This window comes from Pteronotus mesoamericanus, unplaced genomic scaffold (assembly GCF_021234165.1).
Source record: "Pteronotus mesoamericanus isolate MK-2021 breed Mesoamerican mustached bat unplaced genomic scaffold, CSHL_Meso_final contig_44, whole genome shotgun sequence".
Taxonomy (NCBI): Eukaryota; Metazoa; Chordata; class Mammalia; order Chiroptera; family Mormoopidae; genus Pteronotus; species Pteronotus mesoamericanus.
Genome location: NW_026555166.1, coordinates 5,838,825 through 5,858,811, shown reverse-complemented (window position 1 = coordinate 5,858,811; position 19,987 = coordinate 5,838,825). Strand labels below are relative to the sequence as shown.

General features: G+C 38.5%; 1 protein-coding gene across 2 annotated transcripts in view; it reads right to left on the bottom strand.

Moving 5' to 3' along the window:
- USP39 (ubiquitin specific peptidase 39) overlaps nucleotides 1–19,987 on the bottom strand; it is a 35,337-nt gene that overhangs the window by 5,197 nt on the left and 10,153 nt on the right. For both annotated transcript variants that reach the window (XM_054577653.1, XM_054577652.1), the window contains exons 5-10: nucleotides 19,252–19,404; nucleotides 15,698–15,923; nucleotides 14,361–14,438; nucleotides 13,048–13,115; nucleotides 12,344–12,532; nucleotides 2,256–2,398 (exon numbers count right to left, since the gene is read on the bottom strand). In XM_054577653.1, coding sequence (XP_054433628.1) covers nucleotides 2,256–2,398; nucleotides 12,344–12,532; nucleotides 13,048–13,115; nucleotides 14,361–14,438; nucleotides 15,698–15,923; nucleotides 19,252–19,404 — 857 coding nt within the window. The remainder of the gene's footprint in view (nucleotides 1–2,255; nucleotides 2,399–12,343; nucleotides 12,533–13,047; nucleotides 13,116–14,360; nucleotides 14,439–15,697; nucleotides 15,924–19,251; nucleotides 19,405–19,987) is intronic.

Below are 19,987 nucleotides of genomic sequence, written 5' to 3'. Positions count from 1 at the left end.
ATCCCCTGCACAGTCAAAAACCCATGTATATTTTTTTACTCCCCACAAACTTAACTACAGTTGTCTCTCAGTATCTACAGGGAACTGGTCCCAGGACCTCCCGCAGGTACCAAAATGCAGTGTTCAAGCCCCTTCTATAAAATGGAAGGGAACAACGCACACAGTTGGCCCTCTGCATCCTTGGATTCCCATTTGTGGATTGAAAATACTGTTTTCAATCCAAGGTTGTTTGAACTGTAGATGCAAAACCTGGAGATATAAAGGGCAAACTGTACTTACTGAAAAAAATCCACATAAAAGTGGACTCACACAGTTCAAACCCATGTTGTTTAAAGGTGAGCTATAACTTTTTTCTCAACTTCTCAAAAGTAAGCTTTCTGAGGGACAAATCATTTGAAGTCACAATTACCAAAAATACAAATGCAACTGGTAGCAAAATAAACATAATAAAAGAAACCGATGGAGCAAGGAAATTTCTGTGGTGACTGAGCAGGAACTGCTATCCATATATAGTTTTTCTTTCTCTGAAGCTGCCCTGGAGTCTAGGGTGTTCCCTCCTACCAGGTGACTCCTTCCTACTGGTGACTATGGAAATTCACAAGAGTCCAATTCTGAAATAAAACCCTGATAGGCTGACTTCCAAACAAATCTCCTCTGTGGTCCCACTCAAGGCAGCAGAAAGTCAGCCTTCACATACCCAAATTTAGCTCTAATTGTCGTACAAACAAGATACTAGTGAAAGAACAAGAAAATATGAGAAAGAGAAAAAGAACTCCTCCTGTATTTCTAACCACAGAGGGTTTCTATCTCTCCCTCCCTCTCACTGTTCTCAGATTGTTGGTAACCATGGAACCAGAAGTAATAAAATGTTATACCTGGAAGGACCCCTTAAGGATCATCTAGTAAACCTCTCATTTTCTCCAAGAGACAATACATCCAGAATATGCAAATGACCTGCCCAAGGTCACACAGCTAGGACAGCCCAGAACTTAGACCTCTTTAATTTAATTAATTTCTTATTTTGAAGTATGTTTATTAAAGCTAGGGACAGTGAAACAAGGAAGGGCTTAGGATAGGAGAAATAACAGGACAGAGTCTAGGCGGGGCTGCTTTAGCTCACTGGGAAGTCAGGGAAAAGAGGATCTTGGGGACAAGTTAAGGTTAGCCCAGGACAAGCTGCTGCTGCCCATTGCTTCCTTGGTTGCAACAGACCTCTTTAATTTTAGATATTACTCTCTTAAACACTACAGGGAGTTCAGAACTGGAACTATTCCCAAAGGAGAAAATTGGCAATCCTGGTACCGTGTGGGCAAATGATTAATGGAGGGAAAAAGAAAAGAAAATGAACATTTGTCCATTACAGCTCCCATACTACTTTGTGAAGGTTTTTAATAAACGCTCCTGAACTAAATATCACATTAGCTCTATCACGTATTCATCCAAATTCTTCCCAGTAAGAAACTGCTATCTTAGCTAAAGGCCAACACACAGATACCCACATTCCTTCCTGCCAGCCCCGCTACCAGGTTTCTCCAAGTTCTCAGAGATACCTTCTTCAACATGAGAAACACCATGTCTCTTGAGAACAAAAAGCCAACTGCCTGCCCTAAAAAGGGCTTTACAGGAGCTTTTTGCGTTAGAAGGTGGCAAAGGAAATTCACCTGGTATAACACCTCCCAATTTTGCATTAAAATATTCATCAATGTTCAAAGAGAGACAACTGCATGGTTAATTAAAAATAAGACCGTACATCAAAATTTGCAACTTCTTCATCAACAGGAAGAAATTTGACACATTCCAGACTTTACCCTCTGGAGAAAAAATAAGACAGAAGGAACCCAAGATGAGATACAAATCTGGAGTCACCCTCATTGCCACTACCTACCTACAGTGTGCAAGAAGATGTGATGACCCACAAACATACGAACTGCTCAAGATTATCTTCAAAGCTAGGCAGAATCCTACCTGTCCTATACTACTTTTTGTCAGCTATTTATCCCTACAATGAAAGACTACAATTCCCAGCAAGCAACATGAAAGATGGTAAAAGGGGGATAGCTTCCATGTAAACATCTATCTTTGAGGCCCGAAATATTTATAGCCTACAAATAAAAACTCTTAACTTACGCAGTGTGGCTAGGCTCTGTTCCTTGCAGTCTCCAACTAAACAGTCCAAAATTAATAGTGGTACAAAAATATGAAAAGAAATTCAGGCTCACTCCCCCTAAGAGGAAGTGAAGCAGGGCAATACTCACGTAATAGGGAAGTTGACAATAGTTGGATTCTTCTCCACAAAGAAATTGTTCTTAGTGAATCTCTTAATACAAAAAATTAGATATGGAGGCAGCTTGGTGAGCTGGAAGCGCTTCAGAAAGTTCTCCTTGTAGGTCTTATATTCCTAGACATAGAAAGAAAATTATCAAATCAGTGCTCGAGTAACAGAGCAGGTGCATAAGTTGTGTTTTGGTTTGAGTTTTTTCATGTAAATTTGCCTTACACTTGGAATTCATAAGACACCTGACTCCAGAAGCCTCGTACAAGGCTTAGGAAGAGGACTCTGGCTAAAGCTAAATGAATTACCTCAACTGTTGGCTATGTTTCAGCCAGCACATGATCATATTGTTGAACTCTAACTACAGTAATATGGGTGGTCCATTTCTATAAGGAAAACAAAAATGTCAAGTGAAAAAGAACTTGTTAAATCAAGAAGAATTAAAACCATAAAAATCACTTAATTCAAAAGAAGAAAGAACTTTTTTTTTTTCTTCTTTTTTTTCTCTCAAGGAAGAACTTCCTGAGCATTAATGCATGGACCCATGAAACAGGTACTTTTGAAACAGGGAGGAACCCTCATCAGCGAGGGTATTCCAGCAGAGGTGTCAACACACTGCCCACATTTCTTCTCCCTCAAAGCTCCCAAGACTCGTGGGTCAAGCGCAATCTGTCAGGCAACACTTACTGAGAACTCACTCAGCATGTTTGAAGAGAAAGTACTGAAGGGCAATCTACCCAGCTCAAGAGGCTTACAAGCTGGTGCACATAAATTTATTTTTCCTTAACATAATATAATTTAGTACAGTAAAAACTTAAGAGATAAGAGTGAAACATTAATAACCAGAGAGGAAACACAAACAAGAACATTGCTCTCTGGAGTGGGTGAGTTCTGGAGGTAACAACAGATCCCTTCCGGGACCCCAGTTTCCCAGAAGAATATTTTAGTTTAAAATTAGGATTAAAAAAAATTCAGAATACACATAATCCAAAACCACCTGGGTGATAGTGGTTCTAAAGTATCAAGCAAGCCCTGACTGGTGTAGCTCAGTACGTTGGCATCATCCTGCCGACTGAAAGGTTACAGTTTAATTCCCAGTCAGGGCAAATGCCTGGGGTGGGGGCCAGGTCCCATTTGGGGGGCATGCAAGAGATAACAGATCAATGTTTCTCTCCCACTCTTTCTCCCTTCCCAAAGTAAATATATAAAGTCTTTAAAAAAAAAAAACAGTATCAAGAAAGAGTTTCACTTTCAGCATTTACAGCATGAGGAGCTCCAAAGAGCTACTCACCGATAAATCTGGTGAAAAGTATTTTAAAAAAACCACCACCACCACCATTTAAATTCTCTGAAAATGGTCATAAGGGCATAGAGCAAATGAAGATACTAAAGAAAATTTTTTTTTTTTTAATTTTTATTTGTTGATTTTAGAGAGGAAGGCAAAGAGAGAGAAAAACATTGATTTGTTGTCCCACATATTTATGCATTCATTAGCTGATCCTTTTTTTTTTGGGGGGGGGGGAATCTCAATAGGTGTATTGTATCAAATGGAGAGTACTTTGAAGATCATTGAAGTTTAAACATGTAAGAATACACAATTTTTTGTAAATAAATTCTGGGTTCTTTTTTTTGGGTCCCCCCTCATATTTAATACCCTCTTTTAAATACCATTTAAATACCCTCTTTTGTAAAGTGCTTAAGTCTTTTGGTCATTTTTCTATTGCATATCTTTTAATTTGTAAGAATTCTCACTCTATTTTAATTGCAACATATTGTTGAATGGCTTTATTGCACAAATCTTCTACCACTTTGTGGCTTGTCTTTTCACTTTCTTTTCTCTTTTGGATTTAATCTTTACTGTATTTTTTTCCCATTACCATTTAGTCCCCTTATACTGCCCTTCCCACTCATTGGTTGATTTTTGTTTGTGCCCTCACCTCGAGATCAAACCTGCAAACTTGGGAGTTATTGGGACAATGCTCTAACCAACTAAGCTACCTGGCCAGGGCTAAAGAAAATATTTTTCTCTAAAACGTTACTAAAAGAAAATCTAATTCAGTAAGAAAAATGAGTCTGTGGTATTTGAACCAAGACCTGTTACTTCCTCTCCCTCCTAACTCAGTGAGTATATACCTAATATAATACATGTCAACTGTAACTGAAAAATTTAAAAAAATAATAATAATCCCATTTACAGTTGCATCAAAGAGCATACACTATCTAGGAATAAATTTAATTGAAGAAGTAAAAGATCTGTACTCTGAAAACTGTAACACATTGAAAAAAGAAACTGAAAAAGATACAAGTATATGGAAGACACCTTGGCTCATGGATTGGAAGAGTTAATGTTATTAAAATGTCCTTATACCTAAAGCAATATATAGATTCAATGCAAGTCCATATTAAAATACCAATAGCATTCTTTTCAGAATTAGCACAACTAATCCTAATATTTATATGGAACCAAAAAGACACCAAGGAAATTCTGAGATAGAGCAAAATGGGAGGTATCACCCTTCCTGATAACAAACTATAATGTAAAGCTACAGTAATCAAAACAGGATGGTACTGGCATAAAAAAAGATATATATACCAATAGAATAGAATGAAGAGCCCAGAAATAAATCCTCACTTATACGGTCAATTAATCTATGGCAAAGGAAGCAAGGATAAACAATGGGATAAAGACAGTCTCTTCAATAAGTGGTGTTGGGAAAACTGGACAGATACAGGCAAAAAGTGAAACTGGGTAACCTTCTAACTAAAAAGTTTTCACCATGAAGGAAACCACCAACAAAACAAAACGACATCCTACTGAATGGGAGAACACATTTGCCAATTATACATCTTATAAGGGGTTAATATCCAAAATATGTAAGAAACTCATACCCTTTATCAATACCAGAACAAAAAATCCATCCAATTGAAAAATGAGCAGAGGCCCTGACTGGTGTTGCTCAGTGGACTGGGTATCATCCTGCAAACTGAAAGGTCAGTGGTTTGATCCCTAGTCAGAGAACATGCCTGGGTTGTGGGCCAGGTCCTAGGCTGGGGGTATATAAAAGGCAACTGATCGATGTTTCTCTCACACATCGATGTTTATCTCCCTCTCTCCCTTCCTTCCCCTCTCTCTAAAAATTAAATAAATAAAATCTTTAAAAATAAATGAGCAGCCCTAGCTGGTGTGGCTCAGCAAATTAAGCAAACCAAAGAGTCACCAAGTTCGATTCCCAGTGTAGGGCACATGCCTGGGTTGCAGGCCAGGTCCTCAGCAGGGGGCATATCAGATGCAAGCACACATTGATATTTCTCTCCCTCTCTTTCTCCCTCCCTTCTCCTCTCTAAAAATAAATAAATAAAACCTTTTTATAAATAAATAAATAAAAATAAATGATCAGAGGGCCCACATAGACGTTACTCCAAAGAAGACATACAGATGGCCACTAGACATATGAAAAGATGCTCAATGTCACTAATCATCAGGGAAATGCAAATTAAAACCACAATGAGATATCATCACACACCTGTCAGATTGGCTAGCATCAATAAACAACAAATAACAAGTGCTGGTGAGGATATGGAGAAAAAGAGAACCCTTGTATACTGTTGGTAGAACTGTAAATTAGTACAGCCTCTATAGAAAACAGTATGGTGAAACCTCAGAAAATCAAAAATAGAGCTGCTATTGACCCAGCATTCTACTTCACTAATTTAAAAAGGTATATGTACCCCTATGTTCACTGCAGCACTACTATAGCCAAGATATGAAAGCAACCTACATGTCTGTCAACAGATGAATGGATAAAGAAGATGTGATTAAATATTATTCTGCAATAAAAAAATGAAAACTTAACACTTTCAACAATATAGATGAACCTAGAGGATATTATGTTAAGTACGTAAGTCAGACAAAGTCAAATACCATATGATTTCACTTATATGTGGAATCTTAAAAAAAACACACACACAAAACAAATGAGTAAACAAATACAATGCAAACAGACATGGAGAACAAATACATAAAGCAAAAACTGACAAAAACTAGACGAAAACAGAAAATTCAACAGTAACAGACATTTTAATACCCCATCTTTAGTAGTAAACTAGACAAAATATCAAGAAAGAAATATATTTAAACAACCGAACCAACAAAACCTAACAGATATACAAGGTCTATCCAAACAAAGTCCATCTATTGTTAACATAACAAGAATGGTTTGCGCAACACTGATGTAACCTGGCAGCCAAGGAGAGTGGACAAGAATGAGCATGTGTGAACAATGACAACTTCACTGTACTAGTCAGTGGGGGCAGCAGATACCCTTGAGTGAGCATATGTACTGTGTGGCCATCGCATTCAAAATGACTGAGCAAGCGGATTGATGAATCTGCATTAAATTCTGCATTATGTTTGACCATTCCTCCACAGAAACTATTTGGATGATTTAGAAGACTGTAGCTATGGGCCATGGTATCTGGCAGCTTCATCACAACAAAATGCCCACTCATGCATCTTATCTGGTGAAGAGTTTTTTGGCAAAACATCAAATTACCCAGGTGACTCAGACCCCCTGCAGCCTAGATTTGGTACCCGGCAACTTCTGGCTTTTCCCAAAACTAAAATCACCTTTGAAGGGAAAGAGATTTCAGACCATTGATGATATTCGGGAAGATATGATGGAGCAGCTGGTAGCGATTGGGAGAATTGTGTGAAGTCCCAAGGTGTCTACTTTGAAGGGGACTGAGGCATCACTGTTCTGTGTACAATGTTTCTTGTATCTTCTTCAATAAACGTCTCTATTTTTCATATTACATGGCTGGATACCTTCTGGACTGACATCATATAAAACACTCCATCAGCTACAGCAGAATGTACATTCACCCCAAGTACCTGTGGAACACTCTCCAGGATAGACCATATACTAGCCCATAAAACAAACCTCAATAAATGTAAAAGAAATAATACAAAGTATGTTCTCTGACCACAATAAAATGAAATTAGAAATCAGCAACAGAAAGAAATTTGGAAAACTCACAAATATGAGAAAATTAAACAACCCACTCCTAAATAACTAATGAATAAAGATATCAAATGGGAAATTAGAAAATAATTTCAGATTAATAAAGATGAAGGCACACATATAAAACCTTATTAGGTGTACCCTGACCAATGTGGCTCAGCTGGTTGGGCATAGTACTGCAAAGGCAAAAGGTTGCCAGTTTCATTCCCAGTCAGAGCCTGTGCCTGGGTTGCAGGCCCAATCCCTGGTCAGGGGGCACTGCAAGAGGCAAGCGATAGATGCTTCTCCCACACATTGATGTTTCTCTCCTACTCTTTCTCCCTCCCTTCCCCTCTCACAAGAATAAATAAATAAAATCTTAAAAAGAAAAAACAGTTATGAGATGCAATTTAAAGCTGAAATGCCTATAATGAAAAAGAACAAAGACCTCAAATCAATAACCTTCCACCTAAAACACCAAAAGAAAAGCAAACTAAACCAAAAGCAAGCAGAAAATGGAAACAAAATATATTAGAGCAGAAGTTAATGAAATAGAGGCTAGAAAAACAATATTTCCGAAATCAATAAAACCGAAAGTTGGTTCTTTAAAAAGGTAAGCGTTTAGCTAGATTGATCAAGGAAAAAAAGAAAATACTCAAATTATCAGCATCAAAAATGAAAAGGAAGACACTATTGACTTTACAGAAATAATAATGATGATAAAGGAATACTAGGAACAATAGTATACCAATACATTAGATAACTTTGATAAAACAAATTCCTACAAAGAGACAAACTACCAAAACTTAAGAAACAATCTGAATAAACCTGTAAATAAAGAGATTGAATTTGTTATCAAAAAACTATCCACAAAGGCAGGCCCAGGCCCAGATGGCTTCACTGGTAATTTCTACCAAACATCTGAAGAATAACGAACACCAATTCTTCAAAAACTTTTCCAAATATGAAAGAGGGAACACTTCCGAACTTATTTTATGAGGCCAGCATTACCCTGATACCAATACCAGTCAGAGATATCACCAAAAAACTACAGCTCAACATTTCTATGAATACAGATACAAAAATCTTCAACAAAATACTAGCATACCAAATCTAACACATAAAAAGAATTATACACCATGACCAAGCAGGATTTATCCAGAAATATAAAGGTGGGTTAACATCCAAAAATCAATGCACTATACCATGTGAATAGAATAAAAAGTAAAAGCTGTAAACCATACAATCATCTCATTAGACACAAAAAAGCATTTGAAAAAATCCAGTATTATGAGAAAAACACTGAACAAACTAGAAATAAAAGGTAACATTCTCAATCTAACAAACGGCATCTATGAAGAAGCCGTATCTAACATTATACTTAATAGTAAAAGACTGGATGTTCTCCCGTAAGATCAGGAACAACACAAAAAATGTCAGCAATTGCCACTTCTATTCAACATTGTACTAGAGGTTCCAGCCAGAACAATTAGGCGAGAGAGAGGAAAAAAAAAAAAGCATCCAAACTGGAAAAAAAGAAGGAAATCTATCTCTACTTGCAGGTAACAATCTTGCATATGGAAAATCCTAAGAAATCCACTACAGAGCTATTAGAATTTGAGTTCAGCAAGGTTGCAGGATACAAAAAACAATATGCAAAAATCAACTGAATTTCTACATACATGCAATTAATAATCCAAAACTAAAATTAAGAAAATAATTCCACTGACAACAGCATAAAAAAGAATAAGATATTTAAAAATAGTCCTGGCCAGGCAGCTCATTTGGGTAGAATGTTGTCCCAATATGTCAAGTATATGGGTTTGATATTGGGTCAGGGAACACATAAGAATCAAGCCATGAATGCATAAATAAGTGGAACAACAAATTGATACCTCTTTCTCTCTCTGCTCCCCCACCCCCTCTCTCTTTCTCTCTCTCTCTCTCTCTCTCTCTCATCAATAAATAAAAATTTTTGAATACTTAGGAATAAATTTAACAAAAGAAGTTCTAAACCTATCTCTGAAAATCATAAAACACTGTTAAAAGAATTTAAAGGTATAAATAAATAGAAAAACATGCTATGCTCATAATTCAGAATACTTAGTATTAAGATGACAATAATCCCCAAAATGATCTACAGAGAGAGTCAACATAAACTGTGTCAGAATCCAGCTGACTTCTTTGAAAAAGAACAAAGTTGGAGGATTCACACTTCCTGATTTCAAAACTAATTATAAAGCAAAATATACAACAATGTGATAGAATGAAGAGTCCAGAAATAATCCCATGTGTCTATGGTCAAATAATTTTTCAACAAGGATGCTAATACAGCTCAGTGAGAAAACAACAACAGCCTTTTCAACAAATAGTGCTAGGCCAACTAGAGAGCCACATGCAAAAGAATGAAGTTGGGCACTGCATCTCACACTATATACAGAAATTCACTTAAAATGGATTAAGGACCAAAATGTAAAAGCTAAAATTACAAAAGTCTTAAAAGAAAACATAGAGGTATGTTCATGACCAGGGATTTGAAATAGATTCTTACTTTTCTGTTTTATTTGTTTTTTTTAATCTTCACCCAAGATATGCTTTTTATTGATTTGAGAGAGGAGCGCAGGAAGAGAGAAACATCAATGTGAGAGAGAAGCATCAATCTGTTGCCTCCTGTATGTGCCCTGCCTGGGGATCAAACCTGCAACCCAGATATGTGCCCTGACCAGGAATCAAACCCTTAACTATTTTTTGTACAAAATGATGCTCCAACCAACTGAGCCACCCAGCCAGAGTGGATTCTTCATTTGACAACAAAAGCACACACAACAGAAGAAAAAATAGACACATTTCATCAAAACTGAAAACTTCTGTGCTTCAAATGATACTATCAAAAGGGTGAAAATGCAATCCACAGAATGGGAGAAAATATTTGCAAAGTCATACATCTGACAAGGGACTAGTTTCTAGATCGTACAGATGCTCCTCAGCTCATGATACGGTTACGTCTGGATAAACCCATGGTAGGCTGAAAATATATATAGTAACCTAAAAATGCACTTAACACACCTACCGAGGATCATTGCTTAGCCTAGCATACCTTAAATGTGCTCAGAACACTTACATTAACCTACAGTTAGAGAAAATCTTCTTAACACAATGAATACACTATAGAGCATCAGTTGTTTACTCTCATGATCACATGGCTGACTGGAAGCTGTGGCTGCTGCCAATGCCCAACATATCACTAGCCTGGGAAAAGATCAAAATTCAAAATCTGAAGAACTGCCCTGGCCAGGTAGTTCAGTTGGTTGGAGCACTGTCCCAATACACCAAGGTTGCAGGTTCAATCCTCTGTCAGGGCACATATAAGAATCAACCAATGAATGCATAAATAAGTGGAACAACAAATCGATGTCTGTGTCTGCCATCTCTCTCTCTGAAGTCAATTTAAAAAAAAAACTTAAATGATGTCACAGCCTACAAATTTCTGAAGAGTTCATGAGAAAGCATGGGGTGATGGGGACAATTCCACCATGGACATTAGTACCACTTTCACATACCAAAGAACAATTTGGTTTTAGCTAAACAAACACATTATAATAGCACTGTTAATGATTTTTATTGGTTTCACAGTTTTGTTTGTATGTAACTTGTAAGTTTGCTATAATTTTATACTTGCTTAAAAGTTGCAGGTATAAGGACCTTATACAATGTTTAAGTTTATACTAATTTAAGTAATATTATAGTAAAAATAAGTTTAAGTCAATATTGAGGGTCCATGGGAATCTTTATATAAAGTTTGAACAGTGATAATAGGGATCAAGTGACATAGTTGAAAATGTCAGAAGGAAAAGCTGAGTTTAAATTCCCAGGTCTGTCACTTTAAGCCAACAAAAGAAAGAACTGAGCTCTATGAGCCCTAAGGTCTCTTTCTCCTCCCAAAAATAAAACGACATTTTAGATATTGTCACCTTGTACATGCGTGCACATACATGTGCCTGAGACCTGGGCAAAAGCAACTGCACATGGCCACCCAGTGCTTGTTTTGCCTATTATACTTGCTAAATAATTCCTGAAAATTGGATGGAAACAGTAATGGAGGTCAGGGGAGGTGTGTTCTAGAGACTTCTTGGGGTGATGGCCTAGCTCACAATACTCCCTTCTTAAGAAAAGATCCCTATTCACAGGGTCCTGGACCAGAAAGAACACCTGACCCAAGCAGGCCTTCCAACTCCCTCCTAGAACCTGGAGCAGGGTGGCAGATGCTGCAGAGTGGAGCCGCTGAGATCGGGCTAATGGCAGCCCTTGTAAGGGACAGTCAACAGGCCACCAGTGCTGAGTACCCATCACTCTAGTTTCTGTCATTCCCAAGCCTTGCTCAGTTCAAGTCTTCCTAAGACCCTAAGAAATGCCTTCCAATAAAGTTCCTCTTAAACCTTAACTAGTTTTTTTGTTGGTATTTAGAGTCTTCACTAATAAAGGACTAAATCTATGTAGGAAGAAGAAGGGAATTAAACCAAGAAACAGCTCAGTAGATAAAAAGAAACTTTTAACTTGATATAGTAAGAATAAAGTATTTGTTTATTTATTTATATTTTAGTTGTTTTTTTCCACTCTAATACTGACATCATATTTTTTTAAAAGATGGGAATTTTTCTTACTTTTTTGAGTTTCTACTGTCCTACATACCCCTCCTTCCTCCACACCAACCAAAGGCAGAAGGTTTAAAGGGACATTTGAAAATATAAGAAAGGGTAGTATAATTCAAGTTAAGAGTTGTAACTCAATCAGCCAGGAACAGCATGGGGTCTGAAAGGCTCACCTAGACCAATATACTTTATAATAGACTGCATTACATACATGTGGCAATTTCTAAGTATAAATAGAAAATTAAAAAGTCAAGGGGGCATGGACTAGACAGAGGAGGGCAAGGCAAGGGGACAACTACAGCAAAATAAACAAACAAACAAACAAATAAAAAAGAGGCAACCAATGCATGAGTAAGTGGGGGGGGAAAAGTCAAGAGAGAAAAAGAGGTATCAGCAGGGCAGTAGGTGTGCAAATGGGCTACCTTCTCAGTGATGCCGTTAAACTTGGCCAGGATGTTGAAGAGTGGAACCTGGGGGATGATGAGCTGCTCCTTCTCATCTTTGTAGAGGGGTGCAGTAGGAAGGTCCAATGTCAGGTACATAAAGGTGGACTCCACCATTGTCTCCTGATACTCATCGTTATGAAGCAGCTGTTCTTTTTCTTCTGCTGGCTAAAAATGAAAAAAAAAGAAAAGAAAAGAAAGAAGAGAAAAAAAGAAAGGGAGAGGAGGAGTGTGAGCAGCAAAAGAGACCACCACAGACAGAAAAAAAACAATGTTTTTGTTACATTTATATTGTGATTCCTTTTATATTGAAGTGAAGTCAACAGACTGGGCAGCTTCACCACCTGATTAGATTAATGCAAGAATGGATGGGCTTCCATCTTCAGAGATTTTACTTAAATACCAGACTACTTTAAAAGCTAGATCTAGAAAGCTTATCTGAGCTTCTGAAAAAACAGACCACCACCACCCAATGGCCATACCACTTAAACCAGCAGACCCTATCCAACCACTAACTCCCAAACTTAAGCACACCAATGGGCTAGGAACCTGAGGGAACTAGATAGAGCCTGGCAGGTGTTTTGCAGAACCTCTTCCTGGGGCAAGAGGCCATAGTGGTTCTCTAAGCATCTCTTCATCAACCCTAGTCCTCTCAGTCTGAGACTCAGGTTCAACCTACTCACCAGATCAGGATGAGGAAGCTTTTTAGTGAAGATCCTCATGGACCCCTGGAAAACATCAGTCACAATAGCTGTAAAAACAGAAATCAAAATGCAAATTCTGTCAGGTTGGAAAGTATTTCCATAATACTTCTAAATTTCTGAAATAAACCAACATCTAGCCTAAAACTCAAAGCTATCACTAAACACAGAAGTACCTTTGTAATGTATACCACCATGTTACCTTTATAATTATTTGTGTAAATAATTTTATGTCTGTCTTCTCCACAAAATGCTCCTGACCCTCCAGCACAGGGCCTGGCCCATAAGAGAAAAATTAAGTGTATTTGAAATGCATGAACAATTTACAGAGCATGGAAATTTATGAAACACAAAAAATTCACAAGCAAAACAAGATACAGCTGACCTTGAAAACAGGTTTGAACTGCATGGGTCCACTTACACGAACGTGGTTTTCAGTAAATACATACTGTAAGTGTGTTTTCTCTTACAATTTTCTAAATAACGTTTCCTTTCCTCTAGCTTACTTTCAGAATATAGCATATAATACATATAACATACAAACTACATGTTAATCGACTGTTTATGTTGTTGGTAAGGCTACCAGTCAACAGCAGGCAATTACTAGTTAAGTTTTGGGGGAGTCAAAAATTATATGCAGATTTTCGACTGCACAAGGGATCAGTACCCCTAACCCCCATGTTGTTCAAGGGTCAACTGCACATTTAAGGAACTTCCCATGACCACATGCTGCCTGCAAAGGGAGACAATGATTACCATGCAATGAAAATGATAAACTAAAGAATAAGTCAGAACAGAACCAAAGAAATGCACAATATGATCCTACAATCTTCAAGGACACAAATCTGAGAACTCAAGAGGGAGCGCACAGGCTGCAGACACTTGCTGGAGTTACTGGGCCAAACAGAAGGAACATCAGGCCACAAACCCACATCAAGAAACATCAATACTGCCCCTGGGTTGCAGATTTGGTCCTCAGTCAGGATGCGTACAGGAAACAGCCAATCGATGTTTCTGTCTCACATTGATGTTTCTCTCTCTTTCTCCCTCCCTTCCCTTCTAAAATCAAAAATTTTTTTAATTAAGTTAAAAATTCTATTGGCTATAACCATATTCTAATAAAGAATAATACAGAGAGGGGCCTATCCAGGAACAAAATTTAGCCCATGTGTTCATAAATACCATCCAACACAAAAAAATTAAATAGTTAATTAGAAAAGGATGAGAAGCTACAAAGTGTTCTTAAAAGGATGCAAATAAAGAAGAGCTCTCTTTTACAAAATGGTATGACTTACTCTTCTTTTTCTTCTTGGTGCCTCCCAGAGCTGAGTGCAAAGCATTCAAAAACCAAGACAAGAAGTCAACTCCATCCCCTGGAAGAGAGGGACGTGTCAAAACCAGGGGGCAGTATGATAACCCAAGCCACACACTGGTTGGCCTGACTAAATGTTCCCGGCATTCTCCTTCCTCTTGGGCCACGCCATCCCATCCAACCTCTGGGCATCCTCCTCTATCTGGCCATTAAATGCTCAAGGTCAGGCTCTTAGTTTTCTGATATTTACTCTCTCCCAAGGCTCTCTGATCCAACCAGGACCTTTGATTATCACCTCTACTCTGAACCGGTATTTCATCACTCACCAAAAGCCATTATTGAACTTCCCCTCTAAGTCACTCATCAACCAGAATAACGTTTTTAAATATATCTGATGTCATAACTTTACTTAAAAGCCTTCACTGACTCTCCATTATTGTTAGCATATAATCCAAGCTCCTTACAGTGGCATATAAACCCAATAGTATTGTCCCTCCCTCCCAATCTCCACTCAGCTCTCATTTTCCCCTGAAATCCAAGGGTCCAGCTAATTGCAGTCTTCTGTCTGGACCAGGCATCTGCAGTCCACAGTGCCCCCTCTACCTGGAGTGCGCCTGACCTGTCTTCCCCCTACCTAAAACTCAGGTGTCTTTTCTTCCACTCCTATGCTCAGCCCATCTCCCACATGTTCCAATGGAGTCCCTCCCACACAGCAAACTTTGCTTCCTCTATCACACAAGCACCTGACACCCTGTAATCACAACTGTACATAACTATCTTCTCCATTATCATGGGAGCTCCTGGAAAAGAAAAATTGTGTTTCTTATCCCTGCAGCTCTAAAACCTACTAGCGCCATGAATGAACAGCAAATAACTGACATGGATGTTGGAAGATACTACATGAGACCCAGATATTAAGAGCTACAAAGTGTCTACTTTACTCATGTGGCAATAACTAGGTTTAGAGGAATAAAACCAATCAAAATAGTTCATCAGAGTATTCTATTCTGCAACATGACAAAATGAGTAGCAAAGGTGGAAGATGCTTAATAAGGGTTGGTTATCTTTTCCCAGATACATGGTCTTCACCTGAACCATATACGTTAGTTTACCAAGTTAGACAGACTTTCTAGCCACCCAAAATCTCTTGGGAATCTGATCAGGGCAGGCTGATAAAAACAGAGTGTGGAACCTAATCACGCTCCCCACTGGACACTCACTCTAGCTACTATAAGGTCCAATGCAAAATAGAAGTAAATCTGTTCATCAAACTAGTTTTGCTGCCTTAAAGTCAAAAAATATGAATGACTTGCTCATTACCTTGTTTGGTGATCTGAAAAGTCTTCTTGCTGCAAAGTACAACAGCCTGAAGCATCTCATGGGGAGAGACATGTGCCTTGAAATTTCGAGGGTTCCAGAGCTTTCTCATCAGCTCTCCAAAACGCTGGACCAGCAAGAACATGATATCCCCTGGGGGGCGCTTGATGTTCTTATAATTGTCTTCTTCCAGGAAGTAGTTCCGAAGAGGAGGAACATTAGACAGGGCCTGGAGTCAAACACTCTGATTAATCAAAAGCCCCTTTGCAAAGCCCCTGGGAGCCAAGCTCTTCCAACTGAAGTTCTAATAGACCTGTGCCTGCAACAGTCTTAAAAAGTGAGAAGTTAACACTCATATTTAGAGCTCACATTACAGCAACACCTTTTTTCATTTATTTAATTTTTATTGTATTTTTTTCTATGACCATGTAGTCCCCTTATACCCCCTCCCCCCAGCAATCACCACACTGTTGTCATGTCCCTGAGTCTTTTTTCTTTCTTTGCTGAATCCCTTCACCCCCTGACCGCACCCCGCTGGGCTGGCATGCAACATCTTTCACATTGAACTTCACACAAAGTCCAATTCTGCACACTGTGCTGACATGAATATAACACAAGTTTTTTTGAAAAAGTATTTAAATCCCTATCCACCAACCAGCTTATTTAATAATTTCCTTTTACTCTAATTAAGCCTATGACTATGTTTGGATTCATAAAGAATTAAAGGCTAGAAACCCAAATGTTCTTCATCATCCATTTGGCTGAGGCAGAGATAACTATCTGGAGACCACAAGTTCCCCACCTCTTAAATACACATTAAAATAATATTAAAATCATGTTAATAAAATTTGAAGTGAAGGTTAAAGAAATATAACAAAATGTAACACTGTTACATAAAGTGTAAAACTAGAAAGGTGGTAATAAAACCACACAACTGTATATAAAAATGAATGTACTGTTATGAATATAAATGGTCAACAGGAATAAAAATAAGTTTTAGTTTATTAAGCAAAAAGATACACATCAGCCATGTTAGTTCATTAAGGAATACATGCTCATTAGTGTGAGCTACAAAACTGGGGGTGGGGAGGGGGAAGACCACAGAACGGACTCTAATTAAATGTGGTCTTGCCCCAGGTCCTTCCTGACAGGTTCGTGCATCCTCATCAGCACTGGGTTTACTAGGAGCACAACTTTCTACAGCAGAGTAATCCATTTAGAGAGGAGGACAGAGGGTTCTGCTAAATACAATAAACCCAGGAGATGTTGGGTAAGACAACTTAGGATGTAGAGAGCACAGGACCTTAGAGGCGATGAGGAAAGCCCCTACAAGCTTAGCTCAGCTAAAGAAACAAGGTCTTCCTGCTTAGAAAGTGATTACTGAAAAGAGAAAGTTGCTCTCAAAAGGAGAAGATAATGGTAAAGTTTATCCTAATTCTCAGTTATCCATGCTCTGGCTTCAGCAACAAAATAAATAGTAGGTATTCTCTCTTGGTGAGAGATTATCCAGTCTCCGCGTGGAGTACTTTGGCCATTCAAACCTTATTTTAATAGAAACATCGTCACAGAGGGTTTGTTCATCTATTTATTTTTACAGATAAAGAGAACTTCCTATAAAAACTAAAACCCATCACAAAATCAAGCTAACCACCCTGATCATGTTCAAATCCTATCTGTCCATTGGGAACAATCTCCACAAAGCTGTGAAAGAGTGTAAAAGAAAGAGTCTGAATGAAGTCTGTTTACCTATGGATGGGATCTTTCCAGGCATGACCAATGGCAGACTCCAAAAACTAACAGATTTTCTTTTTTAATTTGTACACTGAATTCTTTATGCAAGAACACCATCGACAAAGTTTAAAAGCCAAACAAGAACTAAAAAGAAATATCTGCAACATATGTGATAGGAAAGGGCTAATAGTTATTAAAGCTCAGTAAAATGAACCACCAATAGAAAACTGACTGCATAAAACCAACAACTCATGAAAAAATGTATTGTCAACTTCAGAAGTGAATTTAAAAAAAAAGGCTTGGTTAAAAAAAGGAGATACCTGTCAAAATGGAAAAAAAAAATCAGTGGTAACAGTGACAATGCAAAATGAAGAACATTCTTGTTTTGCTGTTGGGTTTACAAGTTGCTACAAACACTCTATAGCCCAGACTCTAGGTCCCAGATGCATTAATATAAGAAGTGAAGGTTAAAGAAATATAACAAAATGCAACACTGTCACATAAAGTGTAAAACTAGAAATAGGATATTTACTGTAACCCTAGTAAAAGAAAAAAAAAATGAGACAAGTTAAATTTTATCTATCAACTGGGGTATACCAAAATAAATCATATTGCTACATGACAAAATATTATGCATGTGGTCCCTGGCCAGGTGGCTCAGCTGGTTGGTGCATCATCCTAATATGCCAAGGTTATGGGTTCGATCCCCAGTCAGTGCACATACATGAATCAACCAGGGAATGCATTCATAAGAGCAACAAATCGATGTTTCTCTTTCTCGCAAATCAATTAAAAAGATTTTTAAAAATATATATTCTACATGTATGTGTATATATAAAAATATATATTTAGAAAAGTTTTGGAGGTCTATATGCTATGAATTCCCCAGGACAGAATACTAAGGAAGAAATTAAGCTTTCACTGTATATTTTCTACATCCTTTTTTCCCCCACAATATGTATTCAAATTTATAATTTTTCATTCTATTTTATTATTATTTTTTAAAATCCTCACTTGAGGTTATGTTTTTATTGACTGTACGGAGAAAGGGAAGGAAGGAGGGTGGGAGGGGGAGAGAGAAAGACATTGACTGGCTGCCTCCCGAACATGCCCCAACTAGGGATCGAAACTACAACCTAGGTATGTGACATGACCGGACGGGGGAGGATTGAATCCACAACCTAGGTATGTACCATGACCAGGAATCAAACCCGCAACCTTGTGGTGTATAGGACAATGCCCCAACCTGCTGAACCCGGCCAGGGTTCATGTTTACAATTTTTTTGGTAAAGCAGGATTATTGTTAATTTTCTTACTTATGCTTACCACCATGTTCTAATTTTCCTAAAATGTGCACATTTTACTCATGTTAATTTTTATTTTTCTCCTTCATGTACTATTTTAAATAACAAAACTTAATTATAAATAGGACAACTTTTGCTTTTTGCCCTTCCCTCTTCAAGGCTTAAGCATGCAGGCAGGACCAGGACATCTGACAGCTGACACAACGAGTCTGCACCACCTCGCATGCGTATTTCCTGTCAGGTATTGCCAGGCCACACATGGGTTCTGTCTCTCATTCCCTGGCTGCTCCAGAGACCTTGAGCCCACAGACTGAAAAAGGACTCACCGTTTGGCAGCAGCACCTTGAGCAGACATAGGAATGCTCCGCGTGGTGCACAACAAACACCCAAGTAGAGTCCTCAGTAAGACTTGGGGTCTGGGGACCATCTGACTACACTCTAGCAGAGGCAGTCATTTCTTGGGTGACCTCAATAGAGTTCCCTCACTATGCCTCTCCCCCACTGTTCCCTATTTGATCCTACCTGAAGGACAGCGTTGGCATAGTCGTTGGCCTTTATGTTATTCAGGCCCACAATTCCTGGCAGGTAAGTGGTACCATCATACGCCCGGGACAATTTGGCTTGCTTGTCCAAGTTTGCAATCTGCTGCTTTGTGAACGTGGGCTTCAACACATACTGAAACGCAAAAGAAAATTCTAAGTTGTTTTAGGGCTGTCTAGTTGACAATACATGTTTGCAATAGCAATTTCTGCCAAAAATGAAAAACCCTCTAGTCATGAACATCTCGCCACACACTTGAAGAGCTCCCCACAACAGGTATAAAGTCTAAGGTAATCTAGAAGAGGGTCACTGCGTTTAACCCAAAATCACTGAATCTCAGGTTTGTCCTCTAACCTCAAGTCCAGCCAACCTCATGATACATCATTGTGAGAAGCTGCAGGACACTCAAGTCTCCACAGGCAGCAGAAGTCTGGGTTTTAAGTGAGACTTCGCACAGAGCCAGCACAGGGCTCCAAGGCAGAGCAGGGGCGCCTGCACTCCAGTGTGGAGGACTGAGGCCTCGTAACTCCCTAGGGTCGGAGGGGCAGGATCAGACCCTTCCCAGTCGCAGGGCTACATGTGTCATGTCACAAGCTGGACAGAGGCTGCTACTAACTCCCTTTGAAACTCTCAATTTATTTGTTTCTCCCCCTGTAAATACTGTCCATATACAGTTTAACTTCATCTATTAATGTGCTCATAAAAGTTACAAAAGTAG